Genomic DNA, 21,406 nt, shown 5'->3' with positions numbered 1-21,406 from the left:
CAAGCAAAGCCCTCTCTTATCCGAACAGTCTCATAACTGTCGAGGTCTTATTCTTGATCTCTCTTCTGCATCAGCAGTAAGCCTTGAACAAAACTTACCTTGCTACAACCAAGCGCGAACCACACACACCCACCTTGACATAGAGTCTGCACACAATAGTCACAATAAACTTTTTTCTTTTTATTTGTTTCTCCGTTTGGAAATTGCAGGGTCAATATTTTCACATTACTTGACATGATGCACCAAAATGTACTCTATCTGTTTACAGGAATACACTGAATAGAACACAAGGGTTTCACAATGGATACACGACTGACATTTTGCCCATTGCACTTACAACAGTGAATGACATTTTCCAGATTTCTTTTTTTTCCCCCCTCGTCTCACCTCGGAGATCATATCCATCAAAACTGATAACCTTCTGTTAGCCTGACAAAGGCTTCTTGATATGATACGTAGAGAAACTCTACACACACTGGATGGGTGGATATGTTAACGAGTTTTGTTCCACTGTTGTAAAGACTCAGTACAAGTCAGTCACATACACTAGGCTTATGCAATAATAATAATAATAATCATCATCATTATTATTAGTTTCATCATCATTATCGTGGTCATAATAAATATTTTTTATACATAAAAGTTGGCAGCAAATACGGCATGGGGATGCACATGACAGCCGTACTCCAAACTGAAAAGCTGTACAGAGGAATGAGGTTGTATTTACAGTAAGGAATGTGAGAATGTGTCCGTCTGCCTCCCTGCTTATCCGCGTGGCTGCACTGAAGGCTGTTTTCATCGCGTATCGACCACACTGCACCTCCGCTTTGTTCTGCCGCACATCTTAACAGAGGCGCTGTTACGCAACCTCTGTTTCTGCACTCTGCCGAGCTCCACCAGTCAGGCTTGTGCTTTCCAAATGACATGCCCTGATTTGTGAATGACTGGCTGAACATTTCAACTCACTGATATTATCATCATTGGCCAGTTAGAATCAAGGTTTGTGAGGCAAACCTTCTTAAAATCATGCTTGACTTCTCTTTTTTTAATTATTTCGACTATGACGTTCAAGAATAATCTAATCATGCACTTTTCAAATGGCTTGGCTGCTGTGTGGGTTGAGTCAACAATGACGTATATCCAATATAAACATTCCATTCACCCCACAGGTTATACTGACACCCAATATGTACACTGACACGAATTGATGAGAAGTGCTCGACCATCTGCAGTACAGGTTCATAGCAGCACAGACAGTCACTGCAAGCCAAACAGGTCAGCCAAAATGCACGACGACTGAATGAGGGATTACAAAAACAAAAAACAAAAAAAAAAACCATAAACAACAACCAGATGAAGCCAAGCAAAACCCCATGCTTCAAAAGCAACATGATGGTGGACATTCATAAAACTGACAGTCTACACAAGTTTACCCTTTGGCAACAAGTCCCCACCATTCCCCATTTTTTAGGGAGAGTGAGGAGGGTTAAGAACATGCCACGAAAATAAAAACAAGTCTAGATCAATACTCAGTATTCAAATTCATACAGACAAGATTCCAGGTAAAAACATTTTCATTTCACTTATTTATTTTTTTTATACCTTTTTTTGTTCATGATTCTAATATTTTGTTGTGAGTACAGCGACGGTGCTAAACTGCTTCAGAGTGAGTCACTTCCACGTTTCAAAATGAGTCATTGCATAGAACGTTTGACTTTGATAATTGCTTTTTGTCCTCTCCTGTGTCTGTGTTGTTCGGTGTGTGTCTTGCAGAAACAGAGGCAGTGGGCCCAGCTTGTTAGTAGATTGGTAACCTCATTAATCATCAAGAGGTTAACAAGTCTATTTGGTGAAAACTCAATTAGCCTTGGCTCTGAAGTGGAACTGGGATTGCAAAGTGTTGGGTGTGTGTATGAGCTTGTAATAGACATATATATAGAGAGTGTGTCGGCCTTTCTGCATGCTCTTACGCATCCAAACATTATCATGCATGTCTGTACATGTGGTGCTGTGGCTGTAAACCCTCTGACAGATTTTTATTACTGATTTTTGTTTGATATTCCCCCATCACTGATTGAGAAAAAAAAACAAAAAAAAACATTTATACCATTGTGCTATATACCATTTGCTGCATGCTATTGCTTTTAAAAACCAAGAAGCAAATTATTTGATGCAATAACAGAATCAAACAAATACAAAGTGAAAATATAAACTTTTACAAAAAAAGAAAACACATAGCAACAACAAAAAAAAGAAATTCACTGGAGAGTGACTCATTAAATACACAAATGACAATTTACATCATAGATCTCTGATTTGTTTTATATACATACAATAGTATACAGTGTAAAAAGAAATTCATAATGATATGGACATCTTAAAACATGAGGTATACAAGTAAAAACATAAGTGAATAAGGCTCTTCCATTCATTATCAGGCAAAAGAACAAGAAAACAAAACAAATAATAAAAGATGAGACAAATCAATAAAAAAGGATGTCCATAACAATGGCTTAGCAATGGCTGATAAAGAGCCGTGGCCACTCTTTCATTTGGTCCTCTCATCTGTGTGATTCTCACACGTATGGGCACGCTGGTAGTAAGTCCCTTCCTTTAAAAAACCAACACCTAATGAGTAGCGGCATCTTATATAAGTGGTGAAAAAAAGAACTGATATGGGCTTATTTTTTCCAGATTTTTTTTTCTTTTTTTTTTCCATTTGTGCGTGCATTCTTGTGTCCACATTTACACAATGCATTCTGTAGACACAGTAACGAAGAGACGATAAATTAAAAACACATTCAGAGAACGGGTCAAGCTCTCTATACTGGAATGTACTGTGGAGAAGCCAGGGTTCCAGGGTTTTGAAGGAATCTCCAAGTTGGTTTGTTGTTGCTGTCAAAAGCTTTGTCGTTTCCAGGTACATGTTGTCATTGTCGGGTAAGACTGGTTCCTTTGAGACGAGGAAAACCTACGCAATACAATCATTTTTTATTTTTTAGAATGCTCCCAAAGCATCAATTTAGAATCTGGAGTCCTTGTGCAACCTACATTCCTCAGAGGCGAGTGGTGTTACCATTAAAACTCTGCAGAGGGCGCTGTGAGGCTCCTTTTTGCTGAGCTGAATCAGAGGCGACATGCATGGACAGTTTGTCCAATATACCCCTACCCTTGCTTCTGTTAGTGAAGATTGTACTGCTTTCTCACAGAGTCCATGCTGGAGCATTCCTCTGCAGGATGAAAGAAATGAAGAAAGAAGCGCTGCTTTCTCCCAGAACTTCACCACTTCCTTATTACTCACCTGGAAATAAAAAACAAAATCAAATCAAAAACAACTGGAATGTGAATGTTGGCTGTAATAAATAAACTGCTAGCACAGAAGAAACATAAATTACAGTTTTCTTATATTGAAATGTGGTTAAACTAATATTTATATGATTAAAATTATTTCTAGATGAATTTGGGCAGTGAACCTCATCTTCACCCAACGCACTATTGAATTATTAATGGTGCATGCACAGTTCAATAAAGAATTCAGCTTGATCAAATGAAAACAAGTCGATATAAGCCAGCAGCTAATTCTGGTGCAGAAAAAAGAAAACAAACAAAAAAAGCTTCTTTCTAAAAAAATATATGGCAATTTCAAATTTAAGAAAAATTCAGTCTGGTTAAAGTTTCAGAATGTGCTATAAACAATTTTGGCTACTCAAATTATAAGAGAAAATCCTCAAAAGAAATTAGCAGACAGTCACAGGAAGGTTTTGAACTTTTGTCATTAAAATGAGATTAACCTTGGTACACATGTTGCTAAATAAGACAACTCAAATCAGAACGAGTGATAAAGGAAGTCCATTGCGAAGCTCATCCATAGCACCTGATCTGGTTTACAAAAAATTCAATTAATTAATTTATTACAACTATGTTTTTTTTCATTTGATAGACCAAGAAGGGCATACTTGTAATGTGTCAGGAAAATGACTCATGGTTTTCATAATTTTTACAAAAACATTCTGAGCAGTGCATCAATTTTTATTCATACTACTTTGCTCTGATACCAGATAAAATCCAGCAAGATGCACTTCTTTCAGAAGTCAGCTATAAATAATTACTTGGGTTATGTAATTTTCACCTAAATTCAGCTGTGAAAATCTAGCAGCATGGTGGTGGCATCATGCTATGGGATGCCTTTATTCAGAAGGGGCAACAAAGCCAGAGTTGCCCCACATTTTTTAACTAAAGTGAATAAAACAGAAGGGCAACATTTTGGCCCAAAATCTTGTCCCAAATTTTGTAAATGACCCGTTTTGGGCCTTGGGAAAGCCATCACCACGCTTGGACTCAAACATGGTTCTCCACACAATACACTACTTGTGTAAACTATGATTGTTGATTTTAATCTTAATCAACAAAACTGAAGCCAAATAAGATTCTCAACTGACTCAGCCTTGGCTTCATATATAAAATGCACGAGACGTGTTTTGATAAAAGCTAAATACAGAGAATTTAAATTAGCTTTATCTGCACGTCTGCTGCTCTGCTCAGCAGAGCAGAAATTGTTCAATCTACTATGTAATGAATGATGCGTACCATGTGTCATGATTCAAAGAAGCCACGCATTCTGTAGATTGTGCCTTTGCGTGTGTTGGCATTAAAGCCAAGACATGTTTAGCTTTCTGAGGCTGATTCCAGCACGCTTTGATTGGTCCAGATTATTGCAGGTGTGCAGAGTGAGATGCTGTTGACTCACTCTCTTCAGGCTTTGGCCTTTCCCCTCTGCAGCCATAGTTCCAAGCAGAGTGTAACTTTATTTTCCGGGGTTAATATAACTCTAAACTCCATAGAAACCATAAAAAAATCTAAGTAAATCTGTGTTGGGGAATGCAGATGCACACTCAGAAACATCTGCAGGTATCTTTTAGCAACTTAACATTGTTCTAATGATGCCTCAGACATCTCCACAGCTCTTTCAAAGCCTCCACTTACTTTCAGGCCTCTTCAGTCCTCCTCTCATGTCTTGCAACAGCCTGCTGACAAAGCGATCCCCCTTATTTAATTCACTTCAATCGGGAGCCCGTGTCTGGGGAATTCAGTGCTGACAAGGCATCCTTTGATTCCAGCTCTGTTTGGTAATTTGGGGTAAGGGAAAGGTGAAGAGTCACAGCTTTAATGAGTCATCACTTCACCTGAGTCTTCTCATTATGCAGACATAAACTATGCTAATCTATGTAAATACACATACGATAAAGCGCTAAGCTATTAATCCAAATGTAACATAATTTTTTTTTTTGGAGAACCAGATTAAACAACTTAATCTTGATTAAAGGAAAAAATATATAAAAGTACCAATATTCACTATTTTTTTTCAGTCGATTGTTAAATTTTGCATAAATTAAATACAATTTTAAATTTGTGAAGTATTTTCTGTATCATCATGTTTTCACCTGCTTAATGGTATAAGGAACAAAAAAAGAATAATAAAAACATCCATACTGACTGATGCATTAAGAATCATTCTTCTTTTTCATGGTGGATTTAAATATATATTTAAGATGGTGTCGTAGGTTTTCCAGCACAAAGAAACCAGTCCATCTCATTGTATTTGTGTTCTCTAAAAGAAAAAAAAAACACAGTGAAGCAAGAAACCATTGTATCATTATTCCACATGCATATCATACATTATGTTCTCTGTGATGTTTGGCATCTCATAGGAAATTTATGCTTCACCCAATTCTTTTATTCCAGTCGTTTGCACATTTTGTCATGATACAATAAGAAACATCAATGTACTTTTTTGAGATTTTATGTGTTGTAGCAACAAAGTACCACATGATTGTAAAATTGGAAGGAAAAGATGGTTTTCAGCATTTTTTACAAAAATAAAAATTTTATGAAAGTGTCGTGCATTTAAATTCAGAGCACTCTGTGTTGTGAGTCTGCTGGGATATGTCTCTATTAGCTGTGCACATCTAAAGAATGACATTTTTACCCCTTTTCTTGCTCCATCCCAGTAGGATTAAATGGAAATTATCTGTGAACATCAATTTGCAAATCTTGCCCCAAACACTCAATTGGATTTAGGTCTGATGTTTTATTGGGTGATTCTAATACATTTGGAGTGGTTATCATGACTAGAAAAGGACTATATACATTCAGTCCATTTACCAATTGATGTAAACCATTCCATCTTAGCTCCATGTCCAGGTTTAGACTCATTTTCTTGCTAGAAGGTGAACCTCAGCCCCAGTCTTAAGTCCACTGCAACCTCAAACAGATTTTCATCCAGGATTGCCCCAGAGGAAATCATGTCATACAATCATAACTTTGCTATCCCTGCTGGGATGTTGAGTTTGGGCTGAAGTTCAGTTGCATTTTTCCACATGTAGCATTTTGGAACTAGGCCAAAAAGTTACATTTTGGTCTCATCCGACCAAAACACCTTCTGCCACATGTTAGTTGCATCTCCTATGTGGTTTTGGGCAAAGCACAAACAAGACCTTCTATTATTGTGTTTCAATAATGGCATTCAACTTGCCTTTCTTCCATAAATCACATATCGGTGGAATTCATGATTAACATTTTGCCGTTTTCCAATCAACAGATTATATAATCTGATCTCCTCAAGAGTTACAGTGTGTTAATATTTTAGATTAAGGCTGGACCCAAATGCAAGTAGATTGAGGCAAGAAATAGTTGGTGAAAGTTTTACTGAAAAAATAATAATACAAGAACTAACAAGGAGATAACGGGGAACAAAAGCTTGCTATTATTGTTTTATCTCAACTATGCTATCGACAAACCTCTGAGGCTTTCACTGGACAGATGAATTTATACTGAGATGAAATCAGACACAAATGGACTCAAGTTACCATTGAAATTAAATCAATTTCAGTGGTAGGTCACACTTTTATTTAGGGGGTTCGGAGTCAAATGCCACTCACACTTTTTAAACACTCATCTATGACAAAAAAAAATTACAGTATGTATAAAAGTTTTAACCTTTTCTTTAAATAAAATACATTCGAGTTTGTGGTTATAACATGAGAACATGTTAAGAAGATCAAGAGGTCTAGAATCTTTTCCAAGGCACTGAAAGAAGTCTAAAGGAATTTAAGGCGTACATTGTGATCAATTTGTGTGAGAACAAAAGCTGCAATGTACTTACTCAACTCCTAGTATTTCACCAGAATGAGGTGAACTTTTTCCCAAGGCCAGACAGAGCTGCCAGATTGACAAAAGAGATTTAGAAGTACATACTTTACAGAACTACGTGTAAAAAAAAGTTGAATTTTTTGCCCTAGTAATATTAAAAGACTAGTTCTAAAACAAAAGTTAAAAGAAATAATCATACCATCTCCCAGTTTTCCTGCCTGCTCGGCTGCTCCTCCCTGCAGGATTTTGGTTAAAACATTTTCCCCTTCAGGACCTGGGGGCTGACCAGCTGCAGCGCTTCCTATGCCTACAGGCTTGCTACCGATTCCAACAGGAGCTGCCTTGGAGCCTGGAAATATAACAAAATGATTTCCAACACATTTCCTACACTGTGGCTTTAAGTTATGTTAATTTGCTGACACATTAAAGAAAAGTAACAAAGAAAAACTGGTGAGCATTGGTGAAAGTGAAGTGTTGAAAGCTATATGTAGGCTTTAGTATGCTTTGAAGATGATTAAGCCTTTTTCACAGCAAAATCATATTATTGAGAAGTGAAGTGTGTTTTCTTTTTTTTTTCAAAATGTGGTACTGTTCATTATTGCCAGAAATCTTTCCTTTGGAGTCCAAAGTTTGGCGTCATATAATGCAAGACGTTCTGGAGGTCCTGCGTTTCGTTAAAATGCAACATTGCAAAAGCAAGTTTGCTGCTGTATTATTTTCAGTAAGGAGTCTTTCTTTCAGTACAACTTCTAAGCAAGCCATATTGACGTGAACTGTAACATTTAAAATACTAACTGAGGCATATTTAGTCTGAGATGGAGTTCATACATTTTTTTTGTAATTTCTCTGAGCACTGGATGGTCTGAGCTTGAGGGAAATCTGCTCGGACTACCACTCTTCGATAGATTTACAACTGCCTTAAATGTACTTCACTCAAATAATGTTCCAATAACCCTTCCGAGATGGATAAACAGCAGAGCAATGACTATTTTTATGATAGTTGTTGATCTCTTTCCTCCTTGCAATCATGACCTTTCTCTGTAAAAGGAATCATGGCAGAAAATATAAAAGGATTTTTTTCAAAAATAACTTTTCTTCTATACATCACCTCAAATCACCGCTATTTAATAACACACATGAAAAGGTTGCATATAAATAAATATCTTATAAAATTTGAAAGGTAATTTAGAGAGTAGAATAACTAATGATTAATTATCAAGTGAAAAAGCACACACAACAAGTGAACTATCTTTGGAAAAAAAAAAGAAGGATTTAACCTTACCGATGCCAGTTAGCGGTGGTGTGGCTATTTTGGTAGGCTGAGGTGGTGCTGCGATTCCTGCTGCAGGTTTCATTCCCGGACTAGCAGCAGTAGGGGGAGCATCCATTTTTCCCTGCACAATGTTAAGTAGACATAAAAATGTTTACGTGTTTTTCTTGTTCTTCTTGAAAATTTGGGATTAGTGAATAATAATATAACAAAGTAATTTCTTAAAACATAAATTAATGTTTTAAGAAATTACTCATGTTTATGTTTTAATAACACAAAACAAAAACATGAGTTAGAGTAGAACAAACCCACCCAAATTAAATTCCAATAAATATTTTTTTACTTGTATAACAACAGTATAAAAAAGTGTACAGAAATAAAGACTGTATTCACTTTTGTTTGTCACAGTAACTGAGGTTTATTTTTTTAAAGTTGTGCACTTCCAGATTTCCTTGTTGTGATAAAGTTCTAAGGCGGTTTTACATTGCAACATGCTACTTTTTTACATTTCCTATATTAAATACACTCTTTGTGGCATTAAAAGATGTTGAGTAACACACAGGCTTAATTTCTAATGGATGGTTTTAATAAATATTATTATGATGAATTACTAATAACTAAAGCCAAAAAACAAAACAAGCAATTTTTTTTTCGGAAATCAGAATCTCTAAATGACCGCTGTTGTAATCCAGATTCTGTTGAATTCCAAAATAAGCCAGCATTCATAATGAGTAAGTTTTCAGTAAGTTGTAACCTTAACCCCTTAGCAATGTGAAAGGTTGTCAAAGACCATACAAAAAACATAAAAGCTGTCACTTAAGTATATGAGCTACTCTACCAAATACTGACCTACTGTGCTCTTGCTATGCTAAATCTGAATAGTTTTAGCATAGCAAGAGCACAGTAGGTGCTACTGTATGTTAACATAGCAAAATAGCAATAGATGGTAACAATCATTGTTCTTTACATTCAGTTCTTTGCATTATTTGAGGTCTGAAAACAATATTTTTGTTATTGTTACGACTTGCCATTTTCTGCAACTAAAGTCTCGAACTAAATATTGTCAGTAAACTGTAGAATAAAATGAAAGTGTTCATTTTTAAAAACACATACTGCTAAATCTAAAACTACATACATATGTTTTCTGCAATGGTCTTAATGTTTTACAAAGCTGGTCCTGAAAAAATATCACAACAAAGAAAATTAATCGATGCAGGTATAGTAAAACCAGATCTACTTACCACTGTTGCTGGCTGCCCTGTTGCAGACCCCACTCCTGGTTGGCGTCCCTGTGATGCAATTTGTCCAGGTTTGGCTTGCTGCTGCTGCTGCTGGTGCTGCTGTTCTGGTCCACTTCCAGTGTTTGTTACTGGATGGCTACTCTGTGGAGTTTGACTGTGCTGTGGCGGCTGCTGCTGTTGTTGCACACTCTGTTGTTGCACACTTTGTTGTTGATGCTGCTGCTGCTGCTGCTGAGCCTGTTGGCTACCATCAAGTTGTTCAGAACCTGAATGTCTTCCAGTCTGCCCCTGACCCCCTGATCGCTGCTGCCCTGGGTGGCCCTGGGGTGGCTGCTGGTTCTGTGGCTTAGAAGGGTCTTGTCTCCTGCCCATTGTGCGGTCACCTTGAGATCTCTGACTCCGTCCCCCAGTGCCATGGTGATGACCAGAGACTGGCTCACGAGAGAAGTCTCCTGAGTTGCGAGGGCTATCGTGGGCAGACCGAGAGTCTGTACCGCTCCTTCTTTGTGTGGATGAGGAGGTCCTGCTATCAGTGCGACCAGATGGGTCTTTGGGGTGTGTCCTGGAAGAGCGTGAAGACTTGGGGTCCTCTGAGGAGTGACGAGAGGAACTGTGTCTGCCAGAGCTGGTGCCATGATGGCGGTGGTCCCGTGACGAAGAGGAAGGGTGACGCTGGTTGTACTCATCCTGTTGACTGTATTCCTCCGGAGGCTCATCATAGTCATGGTAAGTATGTTTATTACGTCTTCCTGTAGAAGAGTGACCTCCACTCCCATGATGTCTTGAGCGATCAGAGCGGGCCTCCCGTGGTTTCTCAAACCAATCAGTCTCCTCTTGACCCAAATGATAGGCTTTTTGAAAAGCAATACACATATTATCAATTAATTGCTTTAATATGGGGATTGGAGTAGCATGCAGATTCATGTGGAAGTGAGAAAACATGCTCCACAGTCCAGAGCCATGCAGATTCCAACAAAAAACTTAAATATAAAAACAGAAAAAAAAGCAAAGACCACAACTCACCAAAAACTTAAAAGCCATGCACGCAAAACTTATGTTCAAAATATTTTTGGCTTTTCATATGAATAAGACAAGAGACAAGAGAACAAAAATAATGGAGTTCTCCTTCAGAGTTCACATGCAGTTTTTTCATCACACCTGAAGAGTGGTAAAAAATATATATCACAGAAGAATTAATTCAGCACCAGTTACCTTCGCTATCAGAAACAGCACAATGCATGTCGTCTACGAGATAAGGATCATCTGGTTTATAGACGTGACTTCTGGGAAGGTCCTTCTTGTGGTGATCTTGCACATCTGGCAGCGAATGACTGGAACCATACTGGTTTCTCACATCGTGGGCCTCTGACATGGCAGAACTTCTTCCCATACCTACAGGCTTCCCTACAGGACTAAGTGGGCTCTCCTCTTCTGAATTCTGAGTTCGCATTGGAGGACGTCCACTGCGGCTACTTCGGTGAGATCGCTCCATAGCATCTCTCTCGTAGGATTTGCTGCGGTGGCCTGTAGTGTCTCTGGAGGAAATCTTATCCATACCATATCCTGTAGATCTGGACCTTCCGGAGCTGTACATGCGGTCATCCTCTTCAAGACCCTCATGACTCGTGCCATAATATTTCTGTTGATCATATGCATTTTTCTTCATGCCGTAGGTGACATCATCTTGAAGCTTCTTAGATCTTGACCCTACTGGACAGGTGCCTGCAGTTGATGTTGTCATTGTGTAAGAAGCAAGGTCTGACTCCACATCCCTAGCTTCCTCAATAGGTGAGAATTTAGAAATCTTCTGCTCCATTCCCTGTTTTCTATGCTTACTTCGTTTAGAGGAGACTACAGCAGGAGCAAGATTTTTGGAGGAAATTTTGTGGCCACCAGAGCGAGAAGAATGCTTATAATCATCATAGTAGTAAGATGAGCCTCCGCTCACTGTGGTGCTGGTTCGACTGTCAACTGTGCTTTGGTAACCAGCTGATCCTGTAGGTCTTCCATAAGCATCAACAGGCTCCTCATATCCAGTTACTCGCACAGAGCCATTCTCACTGCGATACCGCCCTCCCACAGGATGACCAAGAGCATCAGTGGGCTGTCCAGTGTTGTCTTTTGTCAACTCACTGATGTCATCAATCATCACATAATTTCTTGGAATATTCTGCTCCAGGTTGGATGTGTAAAGACCATCTGAAGTGTATGCAGAGGTGGGACTGTCCACAGAGTGAGTTAGCCCAGGCTCAGGGGGGCGGTATTGTCCATATGCATTACTGTAAGCTGGTCCAAAGTTGGTATCTGGAGCAGAAGTGGCCACTGAGACTGTTGGGTTGCTAATGACTTCATAATTTGTAGGGAGTTTCTGTTCAAGTTCAGCCAAAGAAGTTTGCCTCGGTCTTTGATGGACAGTAAGAATTTCGGCTTGTGGCTGGTAGGTGAGGCCAGGCTGGTAGGAACTGTGACTAGGATAAGGAAGGTTCTGTCCTGGCATAGGCTGACCAGGTGAATGAAAGCCCTGGTGACCATGCTGCTGCATGGTGAAGTCAGTTTGATAGGACGACTGGCCATACATGCGGGAGGAATAAGTTCCCTGGTTCTGGTACCCAGGGACTGTTGGAGGATGAGGCTGGAATGTTCCAGGCTGAGGTGCAGAAGATGAAGGGTATTGAGGAGTTTGGAAACCTATTGGCTGGTAAGTAGAACCAGGCTGATGTGTAGATGGTTGAGTTTGAGGGTATGGATAGGGCATATAAGATGAGGTTGAGGGATACTGGGATGTTGCATTGAGGTCATTAGTAAACTGACTCAGTGGAGCAGTACTAGGTCTTGTCAGTAAACCATTAGCATCATATGTTCCAGTTCCCGCACCCATTCTTAGGTTATTGAGCTCACTGTCTGACATGTAGTCTCGAGGATCACCCATACATCGCAGATAGGCTAACTCTCTCCTCTCCCTCTCCTTCACCATGGTCTCCTTACGCTGAGTGATGCCCAATTCCAAATACCGCAGCTTGGCATCAATCTCTTTTTCTTCTTCCTCCAGCTCAGCCTGCTGTTTGCGTAGCTTTGATGACTCTTGCTCCACTGCTTTTAATTCGCTTAACAGACCTGCCTTGGTGACTCCTTGGGCTGGTCTTGGGAGCACCCTCTGAGGCATGCCAGGGGAGCTGTACATTTGTGCTGGAGTAACAATGGGGAGCGGAGCTTCCTCTGGAGGGGGGCTGGGAAGAGTCCTCTTTACTTTCCTCATCAGAGAGTTCTGCTGCTGCTGCAGGGAGGCCATCTGCCATGAGAGCCAGACACACAACAGCAAACACTCAGCTACAAACAATAATGCATTTATGTAAATTAAATTTCTTACTATTTAACTGATATTTGGAGAGGCCAGCACACTTGGTATCTCAAAAACAAATAAAAATCAGTCTGCAGTGTTGTCAAAAATACTTGCTGTTAAATGTCCAATGCATCAATATTTCTAATACAGTTTATTATTGTTCAAGATAAGATGAAATTGCTCTGTAATGCTTTAATTTATATCCGTTGCATTTAGGTCTATTGTAAATGTAAATCAGTTGAACTCCACATTTAAAAGTAAAAATAAATTCAATCACAATAATGTAATATATTCTATAAAGGTAATTGTCCTATAAATACAAGCTATTTTTATAATACTACATCTGAGTAGTTTGGAAAGTGTTAACTGAAGCCCAAGAAATCTGACAAATTAACAGGTATATGACAACAAGAAAAAAATTATTCTCCTAAGATTTAATTCTATCGGTTAATTTCCCCTCTGGTGTTGTGATTAAATATCCTTAGTATTTAGTCTGCTACATAAATATTTGAAAACTGCATGCAGGCAAGAATTAATCAAACAATCAATATGAAAATATAATAATCCAAAAGAAATATATGGTATTGTATTACTTACAAAATATCAATGTTAGGTAGATCCATGATGATTTTATCAAGCATTCTCCATATGAGCCTTGTATTAAATACTAAGAGTCCAGATTGTAAGTACAAATGTGAAGACTAATTTCGGTCTAAGTGCAAAGCAGTATTAATTGACTTTGCCCAGCTGCTAACAATCACACAGAGAGCAAAGCAGCACCAGAATTTCTTCACATTGTGTGTCCTCTTGGCAGCACTTTAGGGGTTTTCCAGATATAGAAGGCACTGCATGAACACAGTGTGTGAGAGAGAAACAGACTGAGAAAGTATAGGGGGAAGATGAGGGAGGAGATACAGCAGAGAGGCTTTAACGGCATGGCCAGATGCTCATGTGAGAACATTCTGTTTCCTCCTTTCTTATATGCCAGATCTGGTATGATCATCAATATACATCAATGAATCTACAGTATATGAATGCCGTTTAAGCTGTATGTTTGCCCATTTATCTTTGCACAGTTAAATTGTAAAGATAAATTTACAGAGTACTGTACCCCATGGGAAGATGGGTTCCCATAATCCCATTTCTTAATGCTACTTTTACAAACTAGAATGTCTCTTAAAGCAATTTTATAGGACAGAACATCACAAAGCGGGGGAAAATTTGAAAGTGGAAGAAAAGTTACATTTGCTGTTTATTGTGTTGCAAATGAAATGCACTGTATTTAGCTTAATTTACCAAATTTGTTTAGCTTACTGGCCTTTTCTAATCAAATACATTAAAGTTTTGGGTCATAATGGGACAGAATGTGAAAGGAGTGAGTTCTTGAGGTATACCTACTGCTATTTATGTATTAGGGCCTTCTTTCTGTTTCTGCTATAAATCTGAATATAAGTCTTAATGTAACTCAACCAAAAAAAGAAAAACATTTGTATATACATTATTCTAAAACAGGAATCCTCAAATCCAGGCCTTGCTGGCCAGTGTCCTGCAACTTTTAGATGCATCCTTGATTCAACAGACCTCAGTCAAATGACTGAATTACCTACTCAATATGCAGTCAATCTGTCCAGGATCCTGCTAATGACCTGAGTATTTGACTCTGGTGTATTGAAGCAGAGACACATCTAAAACCTTCAGGATACTGGCCCTCCAGGCCTGGATTTGAGGATCCCTGTCCTGGAATATATGCTTCTTATCAGACAAAAAAATGTTATACTGTACCTGGCTATTGGACAGCACTTGATGATAGGGAGAAAATCGATTCTTTGTAGGATCCTCTGATGTTGGGCTGAGAGGTTTAGGATCCGACATAGAGCGTTGCACACTTTTAATGGGCCTTGGCAGCGTCTGATGGCGTTGTGGAGATTCAGCAGTGAAGGATTTCTGCTGGGGTGTAACATGGGCCTTGTTAAGCTTCTCCTGAGAGGCAAAGGTTGTCTCCAACATCCGATGAGGAGACAATGGAGAAACTGGGGAGTACAGTACTTGGGGAGATTTTGGGGGTTGGCGAGATGAAGACTCATTTTGTTGATGATGATAGCCTATTTCCAGAGGATCTGGTTTTCTCCTTTCAAACTTAGCTACTCCTTGGAGTCTGGGAGAGGCTGTGTCAGATGTATTTCCACCTACTATATGGAGACTTGTAGAGTATGGGCTAATAGTTGTAGGGACACTCAGCTGAGGGGCGACTATTCCCTGAGAATGTGATTCTGGTTCTGTCTGGCATGCTAAACTCTCACCTTTGTGAGTTCTTTCTGGAGCTGCTATGTAATGCAATAGGTCAACTTTTGAGGTCTCGGCCATAGTAATGTGGATTGCAGGTGAAACTCTGCCAAGTAGGTCTGACTCTGTTTGACATGATGAGTCATTAGTGGTCTGAATAGCTATGCTTGCTGAAATTACCTTGGAAGAACCATCAGATTTAGCCTCACCACTAGATTCAGAGTGCTTGGACACACGAGATCGTCTGCGCCTTACTGGCTGTTGGTCCCATTCTCCCTGGTCTTCCTCATCAGTCTGTACACTGCAGTCTGCAATTCGTCTTGTTCTCCTACGCCTATTCATGTACCTTTCTTCACCATCCTCATCATCTGTTTGCACACAGCTGTCTGTAATTCTTTTGACAGAGTCCTCCTCTGAACCATCCCTCAACCGAGGCATGGAATTCTGCTTTTTCATCATCTTAGAATCACCCTGTTTGTCACTGCTTCTCAAAGACATTTCAGAGGTGGAGCTATGAATGGGTCGAGCAGCCACTACTGCTTGAACAACTTGTCCATCCTGCCAAAATTGCACACTCTGCCCATCTTGCTGAAGGACTCTACCAGTCTGATCACAGATTATAAATCCTTGAGGGGCCCCTGCTCCAACAACTACTCCTTGGATGGCACTCTGGGCTGATGTTGCTGCAGCCACTGCTGCAGCTGATGCAGCAGCCGCCTCAGCAGCTGCAGCTGCTGCTGCTGCTTCAACTGCTGCTGTCTTTTGCCTTTTCTGCTCCTCCAATTGCTGCTGAAGCTGCTGCTGCAGGGTCTGAATTTGCTCAAGCTGCATTCTTTGCTGGGCCAACTGCTCTCTTTGCATTATAAGTTGTGTCTCTCTCTCGGCTTGCTGTTGTTGTAGGACTTGCTGTTTTATTGTCTGCAGTTCGTGGATCTCACGTTGTACAAGAAGTTGTTCTTTTTCTCTGTGACGCTGAAGCTCCATACGATCTCTCTCTAGCTCCTCTTGCAGGCGCAACTGCCTCAGCTTTTCTAATTCAACCCGTTCTCTCTCTAGCTGCAGCAGTTGTTCTTGTTGCTGATTGAGTTTCTCATCTTCCTTGTTCTTTTGTGCATCAATGGGAGGGGACAGTTTAGAACTTGATGCCTGGGTAATTTCAGCTTGTGTCTGTCCCTGAGAGAGAACTACTGGTTGAGGCTGACTGGCGGGTTGTGTTTGAGGTTGGGTTTGAGTCAAAGATAAGGGTTCTGTCTGTGCAGGTAATTGTTGCGGCTGCATTTGAGCCTGGACTTGAGCCTGCACTTGTTGGGCAGATGAAGATTGGCCTTGAACTTTAGAGAAAGATGCAATACTTTGTGAAGTAAATTGAGATCTGTCTATTTGTTGTTCTGAGGTGATTTGTATACCAGCTCCAGGTACGTTTTGTGTTCCTGAGTGCGCTGCAGGTGGTGTCGGGGGAATGGTGGAAGCTGTTGGTCCAGATATTGTTGTTGACAGCTTCCCGAGGTATACTGGAATTTCTTGGTGAGAGCTGCTTATTACAACACTACTTCCTGTTGGTGTGACAGACAAAGGATACTGGTTTGGAGAAGGATAGGAATATGCTCCTTGTGTGGAAAGAGGCATTCTGGGAGTCATTTGAGGCAATCTGGTAAGACTAGCCAAAGGTACAGCAGTTACACCTGTAGGGTAGGGTCTGTAAATTCCTCGGGGCATGGGACGAATTACTGGGGCAGGCTGTGTAGTAATTGGTAAGGTGGAAGCTATGGGAGTGTTTATGGTGGAATATATCATGCCATCACCACCTCTCATAGCAGTAGGGTATAAGGCTCGTATACTTGCTTGCCTCGCATTGATTAAATTTGTTAAGGCTTGGCCATTCACAGCTTGTCTACTGTCTGGACCATAAAGCAAATTTGCCCTTATTGATGCTAGGCTTTGTTGAAGATTTAATCTGGCTAAAGGCCCACCTCTTCCAGCACCATATGCTGCCAATTCAGGGTTATTTCCAAAACGGCTTCCTAACTGGTCGACAGTGTTAAGGGCTGCACACATGCGACTTATCTCCCTAGCAGTAGTTGCACTGTACTGAGCCAAATTGGAATCTTGTGAGCCCGTAAGATCACGTGAAGCACTGGTGTAATCAGAGTTGATATTTGACATGGAGCCATACCGACGAAGGGGTAATGAAGGGCCTGTAAAATCTCCCTGATGTCGCAAATCTGTGTAAGATCCATACTGTGCTCCCATGCCAAGGTATCCACCATCATAACCTTGATTCATACTGCTGAGATCTACAGCCAGTCCTCCCTGGAGAGGATTCTGATAGGACCCAGCATCACTCATCGAAGGCAGATTAGTGTCAGACATAGAAGGCTGTAATCTCCCTGCAGAAGCTATAGCTGGTGGATATAGTTTGTGTTCATCAGGTAGTCCTTGTGTAATTTGAGGCTGGAGTTGTGGCTGTTGTTGCTGGAATTGGGGTGGCTGAGGAGGGTGGGCTGCTTGAGACATTTCGGTGGTGGGACTTTTATCTGAGGACACTGTAGCCGGCTTCTGAGAGAATGTCCCTGAACAGGTACCAGCAAAGGGCAATTTGTAAACAACATCACAACAAGCCACTTGGTTTTCTTGTTTAAGCTGTCCAGTTAGATCCAAAACCTGAGGAGGAGGTGGTGGTGCAGGGGGATGCTCTTCTCGTTTTACCAGCTGAGTAACTGTGCCACTTTTGGATGTGTTATTCTCATCAAGTTGTACCATCATAACATGGGGTTTTCCTGTTGACAAGTTTATAACAGTTGGCTTGTTTTTTAGCTCTAAGGCAACTCCGCCATACATTTCACGGGGTACATTAGAAGTAAGGGCCACAGATGCTGATGGTGGAGCGAGAGGAGACACTCTAGGAATGGCATTAGCAGTCACCGCAGCATTGGTCAGGTGCTGCTGACCAGTGCTTGTCTGACTTACTACAAGGTCTTTTTTTATCAGCAGTGGTTGTACCTGATTGGCTAAATTATAGCGAGCAAAAGAAGACTGCTGCTGATGCTGCTGAAGCTGCTGTTCTAGGAGCTGTTGCTGCTGCAGGAGCTTCTGCTGTTGTAACTGCAGTTGCTGTTGTTGTATGCCAAGATTTTCCAGACAGGCATCAATTTTGGGTATAGTTGGATCAGTAATTGGGGCTTTGCTTTGGGTTAAACAAACAGCTGATCCAACTCCCTGACCCAGATCCACACGGTTCTGCAATGGGTCTCCATATATGACAGGTTGTTTGGGTTGAGACATGAAGGTTGACACAGCAACTGTGACACTTACTGTTGTTGGAGTTGAAACAGAAATATGTGGTTGCTCTTGTGCATTGAGGTTCATAATAAGAGGCTGCACTGCTGTGTGTCTACTCGATGACTGCTCTGCTCCTAATGAATATCTTCTTGTGTCAGAAGCAAGTGATGTTAGATCCATTCCTTGATCTGTCATAATAATTGGAGCTGGTCTCATTGGAGCTCTCAGATCTACAACATTTGTGCTTTGCTGTACTTGACTTTGTCCCACAACCTTTGAAGCACGAGTTTGCGTACTTGTGGCCCCTGCATTGATACCAACATTTACTTTTTCAATATTGTGCCCCATTTGTGAAGAATGTTTAAGCTGCTGAGAGGAATGCATTTGAGGTGATGTTGGCGAACTTGTTGAAGGGGGCTGTGAGCTATATAAGGTTTTACAACTGCCCTGTGTTGGTGATGATAAGGGGGAAGTGGATGAGTTTACAGTAATTGGCTTGGCAGGGCTTGACTTTTCAGAGCCTAGTGTTATGACCATCACAGGTGAATCTTGGGATGACTGCTGTCGTACAAGACGAGGTGACATTGTCCTTTGAGGTGCTCCAGTATGGGATACTGGAGATGTTGTTACTTCAGAAGGCAAAGATGGTAGCTGCCTGCCACTACCACTAGTGGGTCGAACAGATGGTGAATGTGCTGGACTTTTTGTTGGAGAAGTAGTGGGTGAGACTGGAGGACTAGGTCCTTTGAACATTGAAAAGACTTTGGAGGTCAAAGATGATGATCCAGGGTCAGGTGTTGCTTGTGTTGACCTCTGGGACACTGCTCTGTTGCCAACAGGCACTGCATTTCCTGCCTGCCGAGCTGAGGCTGCCTGACTAAGTTGAGCTTTGGTAGTGGCAACTCCAACAACTCCTTCAATTTTGGCACTCTGTGTCATCATTCTGTTTTGTGTTTCTTTTGATAAATGCTGTGCAGCATGCATGCTGCCTGATGTGGAGAAGGACATGGGTGCAGTTACTTGAGTTGGGCTAGAGCCAGGGGTTAGGGAGGTTCCAGCATCAAGATGATGGCCACTGTCTGGCTGAGAGGCACCTTTTTGGCCCTGCTTCTGCATGAGTTGTGCTTTCCTCATCATCTCTTCATATACCTCTTCTGCACTTTTTAAGGTTTTATCAGATGGCAACATTGCTGATGTCTTCTCTGTTGGTGAATAGAGTGATGTGTAGGTTGGAAGATTAAATTCATTTCCTGATTTGTAAAGCTTTCCACCTATCATCTCAAAACCTTCTGCTTCTGAGTCCATAGAAGGTGAGTATTCAGAACATGATGATCTATGAAGCTCCTCCATCTCTGCAGCCTGTCTTAGCTCCTCTGTTGGTGATGCATCCTCAATAGGGGAAAGATTACTAGGGGGAGTTTTGGATCGTTCTCTGCGCCTTTGTGCCCGAAGTTCTTCTTTATCTCTTTTTGTTTTCCGAGCAGTACTTCGAATCCTCTGTTGCTCCAGATCTCTCATCTGCTCCTGTTCTCTTAGTAGTTCTTCTTCTTCTCTGAGCTCATCCTCCTCAGAGGAGTCTTCAATTGTAGGGAGGAGAGGCCCATGAGACCGATGTCGAGCTTTCCTTTGCTGCTTTGCCTCTTCAAGTCGTGCTCTTCTACTAGGACTGCTGTCACTGTCATCCTCCATAGATGATACTGATGTGGGTGATGTTCCAGAAGTGTAGCTGGGAGTGGTGGCCGGTAGGGTGGATGAATAATCGCCCTTAGATCGCTCCTCTGGTGAACCAGTCAGACTTTCCATTTCGAGTTCTGGCTCTCGAAGGTCATGTTCATTACTGAGCTCAATGTCTCGGTTGTAGCTGTTGGTATTATTCAACTCAATCGTTTTAAAACGCCGAAGTCCTCCAGCCATAACAACATCTTCCTCTTCATTTGCCTTGTAAGCACCCTCAGATACTTTTTTGTCTTCTTCAAAACTATTTGACTGATGAGAGAGTCGCCTTCTCTCTTTGCCTGACTCTCCACTGGTTTTATGAGTCTTCTTGGTTTTCTGGTTTCCATATTCTTCTAATTCTTCTTCATCAGCACTCATCTCCATAATCTGCCTCCTCATGTATTCTTCATCTGTTAAGTCTTTATGGGACTTCTTTTGTCTTATTGGCAATGGCGAGAGACCACTTTCACTGCTGTCTTCCACATAATCATGGCGAAGTTTACAACTGAGTTCATCTTCTGATTCATCCCTTCCTGCTTCTTCATCAGGATTGTAGTCTCGTTCTTGCCCAACAGAAAGTGAATGCGGTCTATGCTTTGGGTCTGAGGCAGTCTTTGATTCGAGCAGAGGTTTCATAGAGCTCTCTAATTTGTTGATGTCTGAAGGGATGGAAGCACCTCTTTCATTAAGCTTGATTCCCTCTTCCCGGATCTGACCTGTAATCTCCCCTTGTGAACTGGAGATCCCATCTGAAGAGTATCCAGTGTCACTTAAGCTCTGCGTACTTGATTTATTGGAGTCCTAAAGAAAGAAAGAAAAAAGGGATGTTAGAATCTAGAAAAGGCCTTCATAATTACTCATACAAGGTACATTACAAGTTTCACTGCATATTTCATGTCGCACTATTTCATCCAGTTCATCAGTATTGACATTTTTATGCATATTGTCAGGTGGTTGTAGGTAACACAATTTATTTGCAATCATTACAGATGAAATGGTCTCTAATAGTAAGATATTAGAGAAAAATTACATTGGGAATATCTAACAAGGTACTTTAACACTTTAGGATAAAATCAACCCAAATATTTACTTTTGTAACATTTAAATTTTCAATTAATTAAAAAAACA

At 40.7% G+C, this 21,406-nt stretch overlaps 1 protein-coding gene across 4 annotated transcripts in view; it reads right to left on the bottom strand.

Moving 5' to 3' along the window:
* Positions 1-167: 167 nt before the first annotated feature.
* LOC102225812 (protein bassoon-like) overlaps positions 168-21,406 on the bottom strand; it is a 100,023-nt gene continuing 78,784 nt past the window's right edge. For 2 of the 4 annotated variants that reach the window (XR_002754575.1, XR_002754577.1), the window contains exons 5-13: positions 14,783-21,079; positions 10,873-12,949; positions 9,661-10,511; positions 8,432-8,543; positions 7,349-7,498; positions 7,163-7,218; positions 5,495-5,608; positions 4,984-5,119; positions 168-3,301 (exon numbers count right to left, since the gene is read on the bottom strand). Coding sequence is in view for 1 of the 4 variants with exons in the window: in XM_023353489.1 (XP_023209257.1) it covers positions 7,178-7,218; positions 7,349-7,498; positions 8,432-8,543; positions 9,661-10,511; positions 10,873-12,949; positions 14,783-21,079 (9,528 nt within the window). In the remaining 3 variants the exon portion in view is untranslated. The other 2 variants (XR_002754576.1, XM_023353489.1) reach the window with 2 other exon arrangements.

This window comes from Xiphophorus maculatus, chromosome 20, assembly GCF_002775205.1.
Source record: "Xiphophorus maculatus strain JP 163 A chromosome 20, X_maculatus-5.0-male, whole genome shotgun sequence".
Classification (NCBI taxonomy): domain Eukaryota; kingdom Metazoa; phylum Chordata; class Actinopteri; order Cyprinodontiformes; family Poeciliidae; genus Xiphophorus; species Xiphophorus maculatus.
This window is presented reverse-complemented; position numbering and strand designations above follow the sequence as displayed.